The 18603-nt window shown below is 38.1% G+C and overlaps 1 protein-coding gene across 3 annotated transcripts in view; it reads left to right on the plus strand.

The window, feature by feature from the left end:
• LOC150085037 (homeobox protein Meis1-like) overlaps positions 1-18603 on the plus strand; it is a 247349-nt gene that overhangs the window by 24119 nt on the left and 204627 nt on the right. For all 3 annotated transcript variants that reach the window (XM_090376745.1, XM_090376747.1, XM_090376746.1), the window contains exons 4-5: positions 8121-8171; positions 14252-14491. In XM_090376745.1, coding sequence (XP_090232871.1) covers positions 8121-8171; positions 14252-14491 — 291 coding nt within the window. The remainder of the gene's footprint in view (positions 1-8120; positions 8172-14251; positions 14492-18603) is intronic.

The following is an 18603-nucleotide window of genomic DNA, read 5'->3' on the forward strand; positions in this document are numbered from 1 at the left end:
AAATAATAGAAAAGAGAAAAAAAATCCCCCATTAATGATTTTTCTTGTATTTATGCCCCAATTAAAGTCTTTTAATTTAATTACAAACGATTTTTAGTTGTTTTTGCGTTTAATACCATATATGTTTTTAAGTTACCGTGGTTATCTTATTTGTCGGTGTATTATGCTGTCATGGAAGCTGTACCAGGTAGGTATTGGTTATTGAACTTCACTGGTAATGGTAACAATTTTCACTGGTAATGGTAAGAGGTTTTAATTAATTGCATATCTTCCTTTAAGTTCATGCAAGAAAAGTTTTTCTCTTGATTTTTATTTGGATGCAATCTTTGTTTATGTTTAAAGTAACAATTTCTCTTATCTTTCATTAAGATGAAGTTTTTTTTTGGAAAGCATGATTAAGAATGATTGGGAATAGAGAGACACGACTTTGAAAAAAAAATTCAAGCTGTTCAGTGTGACATCGAAAATGTGATCAGATAGAGAGGGAATGCGCTTGAAAAAAAGTAAGAGCATGATTGGGAGAAGAATGGTTGTGACAGCTAAAACATTAACTGAAACATGATTAGAAAGCATAAAAATCGTGAATGATTGGGGATAGAAAGATGCGAGTGAGACAAAAATTTCAGGTAATGATTGGTAGTAGATCGTGACTCAGAAAAAACATGGTACTGAATATGGAGCATGACTAAAAGATAACCTCTGACTCAAACGTGATTAGGTATAGAGGGAATATGATTTAGGAGAAATAAAATAAATTGAAACATGATTGGGAATAAGGAGCTGCGACTTAGAAAACAAAATTAAAGTTCATGATCGGTAGTAGACCATGACTCAGAAAAAGACATGGTACTGAATGATTGGAACGTGACATAAAAATTAAAATGTGATCAGATACGAAAGGAATGTGAGTTAAAAAAAGAGAGAGCATGATCGGAAAAGAGTGGGTTTGAGTTAGCTGAAAGATGATTGGAAACTTTGACTAAGAAAACAAACAAAAATCGTGAATGATTGGGGATAGAGGGATGCGAGTGAGATAAAAATTTCAGCTAATGATTGGTAGAAGATCGTCACAGAAAAAAAACATGGTACTGAACAAGGAACATGACTAAAAGATAACCTCTGACTCAAACGTGATTAGGTATAGAGGGAATATGATTTAGAAGAAATAAAATAAATTGAAACATCATTGGGAATAAGGAGCTGCGACTTAGAAAAAATATTAAAGGTTATGATCGGTAGTAGACCATGACTCAGAAAAAAAAACGTGGTACTGAACATGGAACATGACTAAAAGATAGCCTCTGACTCAAACGTGAATAGGTATAGAGGGAATATGATTTAGAAGAAATAAAATAAATTGAAATATGATTAAAATGATTGGGGATAAGGAGTTGCAATTTAGAAAGAAAATTAAAGGTTCTGATCGGTAGTAGCCCATGACTCAGAAAAAAACCATGGTACTGAATGATTGGAACGTGACAAAAATTAAAATGTGATTAGATACGGAAGGAATGTGAGTGAAAAAAAGAAAGAGCATGGTCGGAAAAAGAGTGGGTGTTAGTTAGCTAAAGCATTAACTGAAATATGATTAGAAACAGACGAATTTGACTAAGAAAACAAACAAAAATCATGAATGATTGGTGATAGAGGGAAATGCTTGAGACAAAAATTTCAGCTAATGACTGGTAGTAGATCGTGATTAGAAAAAACATGGTACTGAATATGGAGCATGACTAAAAGATAACCTCTGACTCAAACGTGATTAGGTATAGAGAGAATATGATTTAGAAGAAATAAAATAAATTGGAACATGATTAAAATGATTGGGGATGAGGAGTTGCGATTTAGAAAAAAAAAATAAAGGTTATGATCGGTAGTAGATCATGACTCAGAAAAAACCATGGTACTGAATGATTGGAACATGACATAAAAATTAAACACTAATTGAAGTGTGATCAGATACAAAAGGAATGTGAGGGCAAAAAAGAAAGAGCATGATCAGAAAAAGAGTAGTTGTGAGTTAGCTAAAACATTAACTGAAACATGATTAGAAAAAGAGGAATGTGACAGAAAATAAACAGAAATTCGTGAATGATTGAGTTAGAGTTTGTTTTATAAGTCATGCTCCATATTCAGTACCATGTTTTTTCTAAGTGACAATCTACTACCGATCATCAGCTCAAATTTTTGTTAATTCATATCTCTCTATCCCCAATCATTCACGAATTTTTGCTTGTCTTCTGAGTCACATTCGTGAATGCGATCAGATATAGAAGGGATGATTGAAAAAAGCATAATTGGAAAAAGAGTGACTGATTAAGCTAAAACATTAACTGAGACATGATTAGAAACAGATGAATGTGACTTATGATTGAGGATAGAGAGACAAGACTTGAGAAAAATATTCAATCTGATGATCGGTAGTAGACTATGACTCAGAAAAAATACCATGGACCGTGACAAAAATTTAACACTAATTAAAATGGGATCAGATACAGAAGGAATGTGAATGAAAAAAAGAAAGCATGATTGTAAAAAAGAGTGACTGTGACAGTTAAACATTAACCGAAACGTGATTAGAAACAGACGAACGTGACTTAAAAAAAAAGTTTGATTTTTATAAATCATGCTCCATATTCAGTACCATGTTTTTTTCGATCAAGGTCTACTACCAATCATCAGCTCAAAATTTTCTCTAATTCCTATCTCTCTATCCCAATCATTCACGAATTTTTGCTTGTTTTCTAAGTCACATTCGCGAATGCAATCAGATATAGAAGGAATGTGACAGAAAATAGAAAGAGCATGATCTGAAAAATAGTGACTGAGACAGCTAAAACATTAACTGAAACATGATTCGAAAAAACAGACGAATGTGAAAGAAATAAAAACAAAAAGATTCGTGAATAGAGGCTGCATGACTTTAAAAAGCAAAATGAAATCAAGAATGATTCGATATAGTCAGATTATGATTTCGAAGTAGAAAAGAAACCGAAACATGATTTTGAGACACGAACTATGACTCAAAAAATGCCCATGCTGAAACATGATTCGAAGAAACTGGAGAATGTGACTCAGAAAATTTACAATATAAAAGCTCAAAAAGGCATGATTTGCAATAAAAAGAGTTCAAATGTGACTTTTAAAAGCAAAACAACCCCCAGCATGATCAGATGTAGTGGGATTATGATTTCGAGTAAAAAACAAGCTAAAACATGATCGAAAATGAAGTATGACTCAAAAATTGCAGTAGATCAAACGTGATTCGAAACCGGGTGTAAATTAGAAATGTGTAAATTAGAAAAAACTTAGTAGTTTGTGAATTAAAAAAATAATGATTAAAAGCATGAAGCAGAAAAGAGGGACTTAAAAAAACAAAAGAAACATGATCGGAAATAGAGGCGTGTGACTTAGTAGAAAAAACTGAAACATGATTTTAAATGGAGAAATTGTGACTGAGAAACAGCAGTCACCCAAACGAGAGGAGAAATACAAGGAGTATGACCAAAGGGAAAAACTATTTCAAACTGAAGAATAAAAGAAATGTGGCTTGTAGAAATAGCCATAAATCCTCAGGAGTTTTTACATTATCTACCGTAATTAATTGCTGATGATGTCGGTAGGAATTCCACTACAGAGTCTGGACTGGAGTCCCAGACCCGATCGCGGGGCCACCGTGAGTATCAATCCCTTTCACATTATCCGTATAAACAAGTAGATGCTCTGCTGTATCTTTCGTGTCCGGACTACCCGGCTTTTCTTTTCTAATCGCCGGCATAACCATTAGATGGAGCTCTTCCAACAAAACAATTAACTAAATGGAGGGTCGGGCAAGTAGTCTGTGCGTGCGTCATGCACCGTAGCCAACAGTTTGTTTCTCGGCTTTGTAAATGTACAAAGCCGCCTTATTGATAGCTATCTATTAGTGTACCTTTTATTATGTCCCTCCTGAACACACAAAATGGATTCCGTTTCTTTCCGAATTAGTTAAACAAAGAAGTCTTACGCGCATCAATTGCTAAATTATAACATTAGATGAAGCCCAACGTGTTTTTTTCTTTTCTTTCTAAGAAAGAGGGTTGATTTTTATCGGGTACTTTTGTTTTTAAAATATCCGAAAGGTAAAAGGAACGTCTCTTGTACCCTTTCCTCTGGTGTTATGAACTTGGTTTTTCAATTATTGTATATTTAAGAATCTTCAGGATTCTTGTTTTGAATATTTTATCATTTAAAGTTAACGTTGGGAGACAGCGAGACTAATATATAATAAATCTGCAGCCATTGTCAATCCATTGTAGGATGGAAGCCTCCTCAGCAAGTTATGTTCGCAAATGGACCATAATCTACCACGCTGGTCCACTGCTGATTGGTAGATCGACTGTATTTAGCAGTCAGGGGCTTGAATCCCGGTCTACTCCAAGCGCTTTGAATCAGAACCAGAGTACATCTACTGGCAATTTATCATTTTGGGATGGTATTACATGTGGGGACATTGATTTAAAACTTAAACGAACTGATGAATTGTCTATGAAGTATAAGGTCAGGTTGAAAGTGTCTCGCGATGGGACAAAATGTTCTTGTTGTCTTCAATGCTGCCCAGACATAACAGCAGTGATTTTATGATGAAGAATTGTGGATTAATTGAAGGCTTGAGGGTTCCGGAAGGGCTGTGGGGGAAAGGTTTGATCAGCAGAGCCGGCCTAAGTTGGTAGATGGAGTTTATTTTGTAAAGATGGTATTCCGTTAAACGGAGCAGTTGTAAGGATTTTTGCTAATAGAAGATGCATCAAGGGTCCAGGAAAGAGGTATATCAGATTTGTCAAGAGCAATTTGTCTATTCAGTGAGGAGGCCAGGAGTACTGTGAACATATTAAATGGACCTGATGCTGATGTAGTTGGATTCTTGAGACATGGTGCCACTTAGAGATACTCATTAAACCTGCCTAAATCTTTTTAGGCAGATTTAATGAGCTAACAAGGACTATTGCTTCATTATGGGCTGCTTCAACCTCTTATAGAGAGGAACACGTGGATGGAAATAAAATATATAGTAACAGCGTTTTTAAAGCATATTTAGGGCGTTGATATTCTAGATCTGATTCTCATGAAAGGGCCTAACTCTATCCAAAACTGATCTTTAGGGGAACCAATAGCAGGTAAAAAATAAATAAATTTTCTGTTTATACTCCGGCACGACAACCAAGTCAGTAGAGTTTACAATAAATCGTCAATACAAATATTTATCGTATTTAGTAGTCACGGGCTTGAACCCCGGTCCACTCAAGGAACGCGTGCTATGCACTGTCGCTCCTGACCACTGGGCTACGTCAGGCCTAAATAGTGATCATTATGCAATCAAATGGGTTGTATCAAAAGAAACCTTTATGATCACTGGTTCAGACGAGGCCTTTGATTTCAAGAGAGGAGATTATAATAGAATGATTTGTGAAGGGATTTATCTTCAAAGCCACAAACGTGCCAAGTTCCGTAAACGTAAGATGCTGAAGTAGATGACAGATGCGTTTAGAGTTTAAATGAGCATGAGAACCAAGGCATGGTCTAGTTACAGAATACAGTCACAATCATGGGAGTCTTATTTTTGTTACCATTATAAGGAAATGTGCAACAAAACCACTGTGGGGGAAGACAGCACACCATGAGTGGGCAAAAGCGCGAAGGCACTAGGAAAAAGACCTAAAAATGGGGAAAAGGAATGCTATGTCCAGAAGACATGACAAATTAGTTGAACAGATGCTTCTAAATGATATTTAGAGTCGAATGCGAGCTGGAATCTCTGCGGAGTGGTAAGACGCGGTAAACTGAGGGGCATAATGATCTCAGAGAAGCTTTTGCCAGAAAACTGTTGAGGTTAAAGTTGGGCAAGTCTCGCTGAAAGGATAGTATGTATACATGTCTGTAAATTGCGTGTGCTCTTTGGTCGATTTGTTGTTTACTAGATGAAAAACCCCGAATCTCCGGGAGAAAAAACCGTGGTGTTGTCCTCGTCTGAGACCGATTAACTCATCCACGTTGTGAAAAACAACCATAAACATTTCTGTTGTCATTGACGGAATTCTAATTCAGGTCTTTTTCATTCTGTGTGGGGAGGACGGTGATTATACGAACTGTGCTACCCACTTGGACAAGCTGCGTGTGAGCATACGAAACTGTTAGGAATGATAATGCACTCATTAGACTCTATGAAGTTCTCCTTGGATCGAAGGAGTGCTAATGTTTCCCAAATGCTGAAAGGTGTTGCTAGACAGGTGCTGGATAGCTGTAAGTGGGTGAGCTTTACTTCTGTGGTATAGACGATTATGGAGTCTATAGATAAGGAAGAGATTCATGTCCATTTCGACATGGATGGTATCTTGAATACATCTCAGTACTGGGATATTTTGATATTATATACCGAGACTTCAGTAAAGTTTTGTACGGTTCCTCATGGAGTGCTAATATATCAATGGAATGATCCTATGCTGGATCGTAGGCTGGGAAATGGGTAGGAGATATAGGGATGTCATAAATGGTCATTCTTTTGGTTACACCAGTGTAATTAGTGGGAAATCCTTAGGGATGGCGTTGGGTCCTCTGCTATTGTTAATTTTCATAAATGATATTGATGAGAGTTTCCAAGGTAAGATGTTATTGCTGATGATTTGAAAGTGTGAAGATTGGTTAGCAGTTCGAGGTAGGTGGAAAAGGCCTGAATTGGAATCCCGTTAATGACGCGAAGAATTTTTATAAACTCACTCCACTCTGATGTTCAGTTTATTCCTGTCTTTGCATATTTATTTGACAGCACTGGATTCGCTACTTTTAGTCGTTTAGAGAGGTCTGGGCTTGAATCTTTTCAGACATAGGAAGTCGAAGCTGCAGTGAATAACAAAAGTTCTCAATGCTCCAAAAAACTCCAGTCAACCAATCAGCTTGGATGAAACTGTCCTTTGCGCAACCAAGGTACATTCAACACGTCCACCACTGATGTAATGTCCGCTGCATCAAATGTCTGCACCAGAATTGGCAGTGATGTCAACTGATGGCAGACCGCTTTAGCTTCAGAATAATTTTTCATTAATTTCCCTCGAAGTCCAGGAACCAAAACAAATCCATTCAAACAGGAAGTCTCCGAATATTTTTGCGCGCCAGTGCATGCATTTGTAATGATCTCTCGTAAGTTAACCTTGCATTATTAGGTACATCGTGCGAAGATGAACCACTTCACTTGGGCACGTCTTAGTGATTATGAGAAATGTGATCCATTAATAAGAAATTTATGCGAATACTGTGACAGGCAGTAGGCAATCAGAAAGCCATCTTTATTCAGATTCGAGGAATAAACTTATCATATTTCCACGTAGTTGGTCTCACTGAAATATTTTAAAAGTTAATTTTGGACACTGATTTCGATTTTGATTCAAATTTAATATAAATTCCCTTTTCGGAAGCTAAAACGTTACCAGATGGCTGCTTTGAGAAATAAAAACTGAATTTGAGGATGTTCACGCTAAAAAAAACAAACAAAAATAAATATATGGAAATTTCATTCATCGTATTCTTTTTCCTTGAAGACGTGCCTGGAATTTATCCACTTAGATTCTCCAGATGAATATCGCTTTACATAAATCTTTTAATTCACCCCAAGTTAAATATAGAGCTCGATGGCAGACATCCATTGAATCTTACCTCAACTATTTGACCGTTTCCAAAATTAAGAGACTTTAATATTTCACGAATATGTTGGATCAGACCAAGAAATAATTTATTGCCCATTTTAAGATGGTTATAGATGTCTCTACTGTTGATCTTCAAATTGAAATATGGCTGAGGACTTCTAAAAAATGGAAGCCACGTTGTTTGAGGACAGCGATGGATTTGATCCAACATGGCGACCTCCAATAAATGTGGAAGATTCTTTTAGATGTTTCTAATAATTTGCGTGGCTCCTGTACATATTTCCATTTATTAAGTAATACAAGCAGTGTTTGTTTTGATCTGCTTGTAGATTTTACTAATTTTAACTAAATTTCATGTTTATTATTAAATCGTCTGAAATTGTGTACACTACGTTAAAAATAATTAGAAATCCTAATTCTTGGTTTCGTTTCTTCTACTTGCAGATGGTTCAAGCAATTCAGGTGCTAAGGTTCCATTTGTTAGAACTAGAAAAGGTAAGTTGGCGCTTGTGTAGAGTTTGAAAGAATTATTTATTTTAAAAGAAGACTTAGTTGACCTTTTAGAGAGTATTATTGGCATCGGTGGTATATATTTGGGTGGAGGAAGAGTCATTTACTACAATGGAGGTGAACGTTACAGTGAAAGGCTCATAGGCCATTAGCACATAGTTTTTTTTGCATCCAACAGTTATCTGGAATTAATAGCGGTTTGGTTTTTTGGGGGCCCTGGAGAGCGATTAGAAAGAGAAGGTTTTTTTTTAAAAAAAGCAGGTTGAAAGATATGAAGGAACTAAAATTTCAGTTGTTTTATTGAATATCTTTTTATATTTCATCTTGGAATGGTTTGAAACTCAAAAATAGAGTTTTCATTAAATAACCGTTTTTTTTTTCGATTGTTTGTAACCGGGGTGATTTCATTCGACTGACTGGTTGATTATTCAAAACTTTTTATGAGCGAATCTCCAGTGAGTTGGTAAGATGGTGTTTTATTACAAGTTTGATTGCTTTTATAACGCGGGAACTAACTCTGCAAAAACCGTGACGACATAATGATTTGAAAACACGAGGCTTGAATAGTTATTTAAAATCCCTCTTCGTACGTGCAATTAATTTTATTTTTTTTAAAATAATAACTAAAAAACTTGTTTCTTTGTACATAGCGGTTATCGTTCCCTACAGTTCCGAATCAGATCCGGAACAAAGTGAAAATTTAAACAGTCGTTGCACTGGAACAGTTTATGAGACCATAAGAGATATTTAAATAAATTTATTTAAATGTTTATAAACGCTTAAATTACTTTAATGTAAATGTACATTTATTTAGATATTTTACAGTTTGCAGAGCTGTTATTTTAGCGCTGTTATTTTTATTTTAAAAATAACAGTTTGCAGAACTGTTATCGTAAACGAATTTAACGTCTGCTGAGAGACAAATAATCATCTGATGGCGTGTACGTCAGTGGTGACGTCATCAAATAGAGAGCTGTTATTTGTAAATTAACAGCTCTACAAACTGTGTGGCTGTTATTTGTAGAATAGCAGTTCTGCAAACTGTTATTTTTAAAATAAAAATAACAGCGCTAAAATAGCAGCTCCACAAACTAGAATTTTTTTTTAAGATAACAGTTTATTTTTCACAGTTTGCAGACCTGTTATTTTAGAGCTGCTAAGAGAGAAATGATCATATGACGCAAACACGAGCAGTGACGTCATCAAATAGTATATAATCGTTTAAATATAAAATTACTTAAATATAAATTTATATGTAAATTTATTTAAATATTTTATAGTTTGTAGAACTGTTATTTTTAAAATAACAACTCTATAAACTGTTATTTTTTTTACAAAAATAACAGCTTATTTTTTGCAACAAATACTTTTGTAGAAATGTTAAATATTTTATAGCTGTTATTTTGAAAATAATAGAGCGGTTTTCTTAAAATAACAGCTCTGGGAACTGTTACAAAATAACAGCTCTACATATAGTGGAGCTGTTATTTTTAAAATAACAGCTCCACAATATGTAGAGCTGTTATTTTAACTGTTATTCTTAAAGTAACCGCTCTATAATTTGTAGAACTGTTATTGTAGCACGATTAACTGCTGCTGATGAACAAATATTGATCACACAGCATGAAACGTCAGCAGTGACGTCATTAAATAGTATTTTAATTTTGAACGTGCAAAATTGCTTAAATATAAATTTATATGCAAATTTATTTAAATATTTTAGTTTGTAGAATTACAATAATAGTTCTACAGACTATTATTTTTTAACAGTTTCTAGAACTTTTATGGTAGGGGGATTAACAGCTGCCGAGAGGCAAATAATGTCACATGATGCAGTGACGTCATCAAATAGCATTTTCAGAAGTTAGAATGTCGTCTGATGTTCGTAATTTTCTTTGTGTACGTTTGAACATCTGTGCTCACAAGGAAATGCGGCAAACGTAAGGAACTCTTTCTAGAAATGGAGAATTAAGGAGTGGTGCATTAGACTAGATTCAAATCTAACTTTTGGAATATAAGGAAGAGTCACCAGGAGGTATGCAAAGATCGTAATGGTAAAGTTTTGTAGAAAATTAGGCCTAAGACAGATATTCATAGGAAAAGTTTGAAATTTTTTCCTATGAGCAACGTTTACGATTTTTTTTAGTACTCCCTCTAGCGATGAGTTCAGGAACTTCAAACTAAACCTGCCCAGCCGACTGGAACACTGAAATCAGCCGAGATTTTGTAAACGGAATAATTGGTTAGAGACTCGCATCATTGTAACTCCAAAAAAACGATCCATTTGCCCAATTCTTTTTATATAAGATTTTAGAGACAGTTAAACGAATTTAAATGGGATAAGACGCTTTTGGGAGACTTTAAAAAATAACTGTTTAAAGAGTGGAATTATATATTACCCAGGCTTGTCTACCCGAAACAGTTGAAGTCTTTAATTTCGTGGAGCTCTCCGTAATCATCTTGGAAGACATTTCTACTCGAAACCATCCTCCCATCTACTGATGAAGGCGACCCTCTAGTACTTTATAACTATAGGGATGCCAGAGGTTTATTTATCTATCCGGAATACAAATGGGGGCTTTAGAAAAAGAAAAAAAAGAAAGTCTAGTCGAATACGTTGAAAATATTTGCATTTGCTCCACAAAAGACATGTTTCTGCTCAATACGAGCTAATGGGGCGCTACTGTTGGGCTATTTATCATGGCCCTGCTTTGCGCAGAGAATGTTGGCCGTAAGAAGCATCCAGTTAGTTGTTAGATTAACGCTCACCCCTGTATAGATGAGTCGTTAGAGGTGCGAGCAACGCATTTGGAATTCGCTATTTTTCCAGCTTCCTCCAAATTCGCCTGAGGATTTGAATAATTTTCCACTACAAATGTACAATAGGGTTGGGTGATGGACTAGATGCTTTAAAAAGTCCCGTCGTGTCCGTATGCAAACGATGTTATTCAGCTGGCCATGGCCCGTGGGATTTCTATGAAAGGAGAGGGATAGAAGGAGGAAAAAAAAAGAGGGAAAATTTTCTTTTTCTTGTATCGAACGAAAACCGCCTTTCTAGGCAATGTCGGCTTTGATGTATTGATGTGTGGCTAGGAATTTGTGTATCTGGTAGGAAGAACACATTTGTGCAACACTGACAAGCGGCTGCCATCCACCCCACCCTCCCTTTCTTTTCTCCTTCACTCTCTCCATAAACCGATGGAAAAAAAGGGGGAGGAAATACTGTGGTGAAAATGTGGTCTTTATTGCTGGATGCTGTTCGCATTTACAATAGAGCAAATACTACAAAGAATCGAACGAGATGCAAATATTACAGATAAGGGCCGGCGTATTTAGAAAATGGAAAAAAAAAGTCTTGGGCAATCGGAAATCTATTGGAATTAAAAGGCAGGTTCCGGGAGTAGTAGGAAGTCAATGTTGGACTCATTATCCGAGACTTTTGTAAACCAGAAACTGCAAATATCCTTCTTTTCTTTTACCATCCATTGGAGAGGGAGAAAAGAACAGAAAGAAATAAATTCTCAAAGACAAAAAAGAAACATTCTCTAAAGTTTTGTGAATCCTGTTACAAGCTGGACGTATTGACAGAAAATGATGGTAGGGGTCGAAACCCTATTTGAGCCCGGTAGCTCTGTCTTTCTGTCAAACGCTGTGTTATTTTCTTCATGTCAGCTAGCGATGATGTCCGGTCGTAGCTATCGGCGTGTTGCCTACAGATTACAGATATTTTCCTGTCCGTCTCTCGTCATACGGGCTCGGTCGACCCCTCCTCTTCTTCTCCCTGTTTCTCTTTCCCCACGATCTCTCTCTCTCTCTTTCTATCTGTCTTCTCTCTCTGCAGGTTAGACCCAGCTGGCGAGCTTTGCTTCAGGCTTATTGAGATAGGGTTGCCATCATTCTAAGCTATTTGTCCCAGCGGGCAAATGTTATTGTCCTCCCCTTTCTGGGTCTCATCCTTAACGCAAGCCTCGCAATTATAATGACGATTATAGTTATTCTCGCGTTGACGGGATAGATCGTCTTTGAAGCTGTCCTCTCTCTCTCTCTCTTGCTCTCTGTGTTTTCTAGTCCCGTTGGATTTGAGAGATGCAAAGCATCCAACCCCCCCTGTTTCTGTCCCCTTTTCATTGCATGCCTCCGCTTTCCTTACGTTTATTACATTCTTGGCAATCTTGTGCAGTTAGTGGATACCGTTTTAAGTGAATGGGGAAGTTTGACCATAAGTGAGACGAGCCAATAGAGAATTTCCAGTGTCTGAGCAAATCCCGTCCCTTGAAGTGGTCTTTTAATAGTTTATCTGCGTAGACAGATATGTACGTAGTATTCAGAGTTATTGCTGACATTAATATAAGTGTACATTGATTTAGCGATGAGGAAATTAAGGCCATTAGGCGTCGTGATTGTAAATTGCGTCTTTTCTGTGGTCTTTAGGCATATTTCTGGGATGAAAAATCATACAAACTTTGAACAGACTCGACTAATTGAACCATGGTTTGAAAAAAGTCCATAAAAATTGCTTCCACTCGAACGGGATTCACTGCTTCCTGGTCCAGTTCGAATTAAGATCATAACCATTGCTGTGATCGTGGGCAACAGCTTAGTTGGACAGTCAATGTCTTATATCTTTGCGAATTATTTGTAAAACATTTTGTCCATCCATCGCTATAAAGCCTTTATAAGAAACTTACCAAACACTATCTCCTCACAGCCATAATTGCCTAAGTGGTTGCTTTAAACAACTGAGTGTATCGTGGAATTGCCCATCGTAGATGTAATATGGATCGAAAACGTTTATTAATTTTTAGATCTTTGTAAACAATTATACCAAAGTTTTTATGGCAAGAGGTGATCGTTTTGCGTCTAGATACTTCATACCAAAGACCAATTTCCGGATGTGCACTGCGATTACAGAGTTATGGTACACTCTCTCAGCTGGACCTCGTTGTACTAACAGTCCCATTTTTAAATCCATCAAAAGAGGCGAATGTTATTGGGGTTTTCACGCAGCAAATCAGACAAATCCAATTAGGGTTTCCATCAAGAAAACAGGAAAGTTGAATTGGGTTTTTCATCCAGCTAAACAGGCACGTCTATTGGGAGTTTTTATCCAGCAAAAATTGAATCAGATACAGCGCCCAATTAGCTAGGGAGACAGACAGCCATAATATCCGTGCTCACCATCAAAACTAGTTTGATGATAAAAAGAAGATAGTAAAAACTGATGAGCGGTAGCTACATTGTGCAAGTGATATGTCACAGGAAACCTCCCACAGGTAGGTAGCATGTGCTAGCGTAAATCACACCACAGTACAACCCTTCTCCACCCTCGCTATTAATATAAATTCGCTATCAAGTCCCTTGTTGATGGGGTCCCGGCAATGGACGCCTTCATATCTATGTTAATAAAATGTCATGGCTTTGCGCACAAGCCCTGTGCCCTGAACGATACCCTTGTGTTTACCACAGACAACCCAACCATTGATTAATGGTTTTCTACAAGATGTTGGTCTCCGGTCGTGTTTCATCATCTTTTACCTGCTGGTTTGAACTCCCAGTAGTCGAGCAATAACTTCACTCTTTGCATTACGTATTGTTACAGCAAGGAACCAGTTCGACATGATTTATTGTGGGATTCCTTTCCACGCCTGTTTAATTTTCCTACCTCTTCATCTCCTTTTTAATCCTTATAGAAACATAAATGCCCAAATATTAGGTCATCAAAAACCATCAAAGATTCAGAATTGCGAGGTTAATCCTAACTGGACTGGATGGTTCCTGGTCCGGACTGGACACTGATCACTTAATTGCATCAAGCAGAAGGTATTTCATCCTATTTTAATGGGCAGGAATATATGCGAGTGAAAAATAAAAGTAGGCCTAGGGGTGTACGATAAGTTAGTAGACATTTGAGAGAAAATTAGGCTTAATGGTGTATGCTAAACAAATGGATAATTACGAGAAAAATAGGCTTAGAAATTCTAGTTTTGTTTTTCGTAGTTTTCTACAATGCTTTTTGCTACAGATGGCGTTACAATCTGTTTAATTTTTCCTTCTTTTCTTTCCAGGTTCATGAACTGTGCGACAATTTCTGTCAGCGGTATATCAGTTGTCTAAAAGGCAAAATGCCCATTGACTTGGTCATCGACGAGAGGGACAGCAAACCAGGCGACTTAGGAGACAATAACAACAATAGTAGCAACGGAGGGGGTGGCAACAATGGTGGTAACAGCAGTGCCGGAGGTGGTCGCGGTAACCCGGATACTACAGGCCACAATAGCTCCGATAACTCCTCCACGCCAGATCAGGTAAGCAGCCAAATTAACCCTAATTTCCATTTCATATCTTTGGAGGGACTGAGTAGGGGGAGTTGGGGGGTTTGCAAAGAGGCGTCGGTACCGGGAATCATTACTGACGAGGGATGGTCACGTTTCTGGCCAACAAATGCAACTGTCTCTCCTCTGGATGTTTATGTAAATGCGGTACGTGAGTGATAACGTCTTCTTCGAATCCTGGGGCCAGGGTAGGTGAAGAGTACACGTTTTTCGTGACGGATTCTGGGTGTTTTTGGCTGCTGAGGGAACCACAACCACGCTGGAGTCTGTCCAACCGCAAGATAGGGGCTGGCAATGACCGTTTACAGTTCATCAGTTCCTGTGATTGGCTCTCCTCTGAAATCGTTGTCTTTTCGTGTGTTTTTAGTCATTACTCGCTCACACCCTTCTTAGGGAAAGAGAGGAAGAAAGAGGGAACGAAAGTGAGAAAATAGATCACCTAAGCTATAAATGCAAATAAAAATCAACATTAAAAATCAGCAACCCTCTCTTGGATTGTTGATTGCTGTCTGCACTGATATGCACCCTCGGTCATCTTGTATTCTTTGAAACACCATTCCTGTGGTTTCCACGATGTCCAAATAAGTCTAGATGGTGGTGTCAACCTGTGTTTTTGTGCCAACAGCCAAAATCTTCATTTAAGGTTGTCTCTAAAACTTCCTCTGGGTCTCTGCATAATAGCTGCCATCGGGTGGGAGTTGCGTGGTTTTTCCTCTCGTGTACCGAGGCTTTTCATTCAGCAAAATCTACAAAGTACTTCTTTTTCAAACGTGTTAAATTGCAAATAATTTGATCCACTTCATTCGCAGTACTGAGCATGCGCAAATGTGGTTAACTTTCCTGTAAAAAATGTGGTCTTTCATTACTGGAAAATTAATTGTTCTCGCAGATGGCGCCACATTAGCCTCTGGCACGACAATAATCATCGGATTTACTTCTTCGTGTTGTTCGAGCGAACCCATCTCGATTCAAAACCTCGACCAAATGCATGCTGAAAGTAATGCATGCTGTCTCATTCTTTCTCTTTTCATTGGTCTTCCGTACTGTTTTCTCTCTCTTCCAATTCCTTGTTTCTCTTCTCTCCTCTGAAGATTCCTAATCCCGTTTTCTCTTTCGCTTCTTCCTTTATCTGTCTTTAGCCTTCGCGCTTACTTTTTTCCTTTTTCGTGTTTTTGTCTTTTTTCTTTCTTCCTTCCTTACTTTTTCTCTTTCCATCTTTCTGTAACTCCATTTCTGTCTCTTTCTTTGTTTCATTTATTACCACTTTTATTTCTCTCACTTTTCTTTATCTTGCTATCACTGTCTTTTCTTTCTGCCTATCTGTCTTTCGCTACCATTGTCTTTTAGCCTATCTCTCTCTCCCTACTTTCTTTTCTCACTAGCTCACCATTGTCTACTCTTTTCTATCTCTCCATATTTTCTCATTTTCTCTTTCTCCCCTTCTTTCATTCTTTCTGTCTACTTGTCATTTTTTTTCTCTTTTTTTCTTTCTTATTTTTTCTCTCTTATTTTTTCTCTATCCCCATCTTTCGTTATCTCTTTCTTCCTTTGTTTATCTATCTGTTATTTTTCTTTCTGTATTTCCCATTCTTGCTTTCTCTCTCTCTTTATTCTTCCTTTGTTTATCTGACTGCCATTTGCACTTTCTGTTTCTCTCTCTCACTCTTTTCTTATTTTTCCTTCACCTATCTATCTATCTGCAGTTTACGCTGTCTCTTTCTTTCCTTCTTATTGTTAATTTTGATATTCTTTCTCTCTCTTTCGCTCTTTCTTTCTATTTACTAGTCATTTTCGCTTTATTTCTTTCTCTTTCACATTCTTCCTTCGTTCATAACAAACAACAACCGTTCTCTTCCCCCCTCCCCCCAACAGCAACATTGTGTGTGTGTGGGGGGGTGCACCGTGTCAGCCGTATCACTTTAAATAAAACTTCCCCCCCCCCACCTTGATGGGTTGTTTTTTTGGAATTTCGAGCGAAGAAGTTGTTTCTTTGGTCGCATCGACAATGAAATAACGAAGGAGTAATTCTGTCTGAAACACAAACAAACTATACCCCTCTCTCTCTCCCCTCCCCCTCTTCTCCCCCCAAAAAAGAAAAGAAATCGCTTTTGGTAGACTGACATCGTAATAAGCGATGAACAGAGTCGAAAATCCTTCAAAATAATTGTTTGTTTGTTGTCATGGCAACATACACGCCTCGGTACTGGCAAGTAACGGCGTTTCAAACAGGCAACCCCCCCACAGTCTTCTCCCCCTCGTCTCTCTCCCCCCCATAATGACGCATCGCAAAGTGTTATATGCGTCAGATGAGCTGTGGTGGATCGCGTATTGTGAACGCGAAGTTACCTGTTGGCACGAGCAGTTAATCTTTCCTATTAATATGCAAATTAGCAGAAAAGTCGCGGAATTCAAATAATTTAATTGTGATATTCATCGATTGATTGATTGGGTTCGCATGTTTGAGAGAGAGAAAAGAGATATGCGAGAGAGCAAAATAGAAAAAGAGAGAGAAGGAGAGAAATAGAAATAAGCGGGAAAGAGAGGGAACAAGAAAAAGAACAAGAGAAAAGGAGAAAGAAAAAGAGAGTGAAAGAGAAAAAGAGAGAGGGAGAAAAGACATAAAAGAGAAAGAGGAGAGGGAGAGAGAGAGACAGAGAAAAGAGATATGCGAGGGAGTAAAATAGAAAAAGACAGAGAAAAAGAGACAGAAGGAGAGAAATAGAAAGAGAGTGGAAGAGAAAATGAGTGAAAGCGAAAAAGAGGAAGAGGGAGAGAAGAGATATATAGATGGGAGAGAGAGTAAAAAAGAAAAAGAGAGAGCGAAAGAGAGAGAAAAAGGGATGTGAGATATAAAAGAGTGAAAGAGAAAGAGAGAAGACACAAATGAGAGAGAGAGAAAGAAAGAGTGAAGACATAAAAGAGAGAGGGGAAGAAAAGAAGTAGACAGATAGATAAATAAAATAAAGGGAGTGAGAGAAATAGGTGGAAAATAATTAAAGAGACAAAAAGTCACCCTTTTCCCCTATTTTTGGAGAAAACATAGATAGAGAGAGAGAGACAGAGAGAAAGAGAGGAGGAGGAGGAGGAATGAAAGAAAGTATAAAAAGTAAATAAAAAGAGTGGGAGAGAGGAAGACAAAACGAGAAAGAAAGTGAAAGGAAGACAAAGAATCAGAGAAAGAGGCTGAAGTAAATTACAGAGAGGGACTGAGAGAAAGAGGAAAAGAAGACAGAAGGACAATGATAGATGGAGAGACGATACGAAGACGGGCATAGCGAAGAGAGAGAGAGAGATGGGAAAAGGAAAAATATGGCGGCATATAGATTGAGGTAGGAAAGAAAGAGAGAAAGTAGAGACAGGGAAAGACAGAGAGAGAGAGAGAGAGAAAGAAGAAAGTCAAGAGGAAGAGGGAGAGAGAATATAACGTGGTGATGGCGTCCCAGTTGTGGTGTTTGAAGGAGGAGTGTGCGATCGGTGATGTGAGAGAGACAGCGGATTCTCTTGCGTGGCCGTTTCTGCCTGCAGTCCCCGCGAGGTCATTTTGTTTCAACCTGTATCAACCCTTCCGATTGTCTTCCCTCTAACCTCGCCTTCCGCTGGCGCCCGGCATTTTCCGACCGATGTTTGTACTAAATATTTCAGAGTAATCTCCGCAAAACGCTTCCATCGCTCCGTAACATCGCTGTTAGTCGAAGCAATCACCCACATTTCTGCCGCCCTCCCCCTCCTCCCCCCCTCCCGGGCCTCTTAGCCTAAAATTTTATGATTCCGCGCCACCTCTTAAGCCTTCTAAACTGGCGGTCATCAAGCCGACTCTCATCACGGCAATCGGGGGTTCTGCATTATTCGTTCGCTCTGCGGAATCGAGTCTGGCGCGCGCGGTGGCTGGCGAAGCAGCGATACGGGTGCCCACTGTTGACAGTCTCCTTGTTATCCGGGATTCCGGCCGGATAAAGGCCCCGTGTCAGGCTCATAAATTATTGATGTCTCCCCGATGACGGAAATCTCCTCACACACACCAGGGACGGCGACGGCTGAAAGAGAAACGCGGGATGTGACGGCAATGAGTCGAAATCAGCTTGCAT

The sequence above is a fragment of the Mastigoproctus giganteus genome, chromosome 6 (assembly GCF_048544385.1).
Source record: "Mastigoproctus giganteus isolate SK-2022 chromosome 6, ASM4854438v1, whole genome shotgun sequence".
Classification (NCBI taxonomy): Eukaryota; Metazoa; Arthropoda; class Arachnida; order Uropygi; family Thelyphonidae; genus Mastigoproctus; species Mastigoproctus giganteus.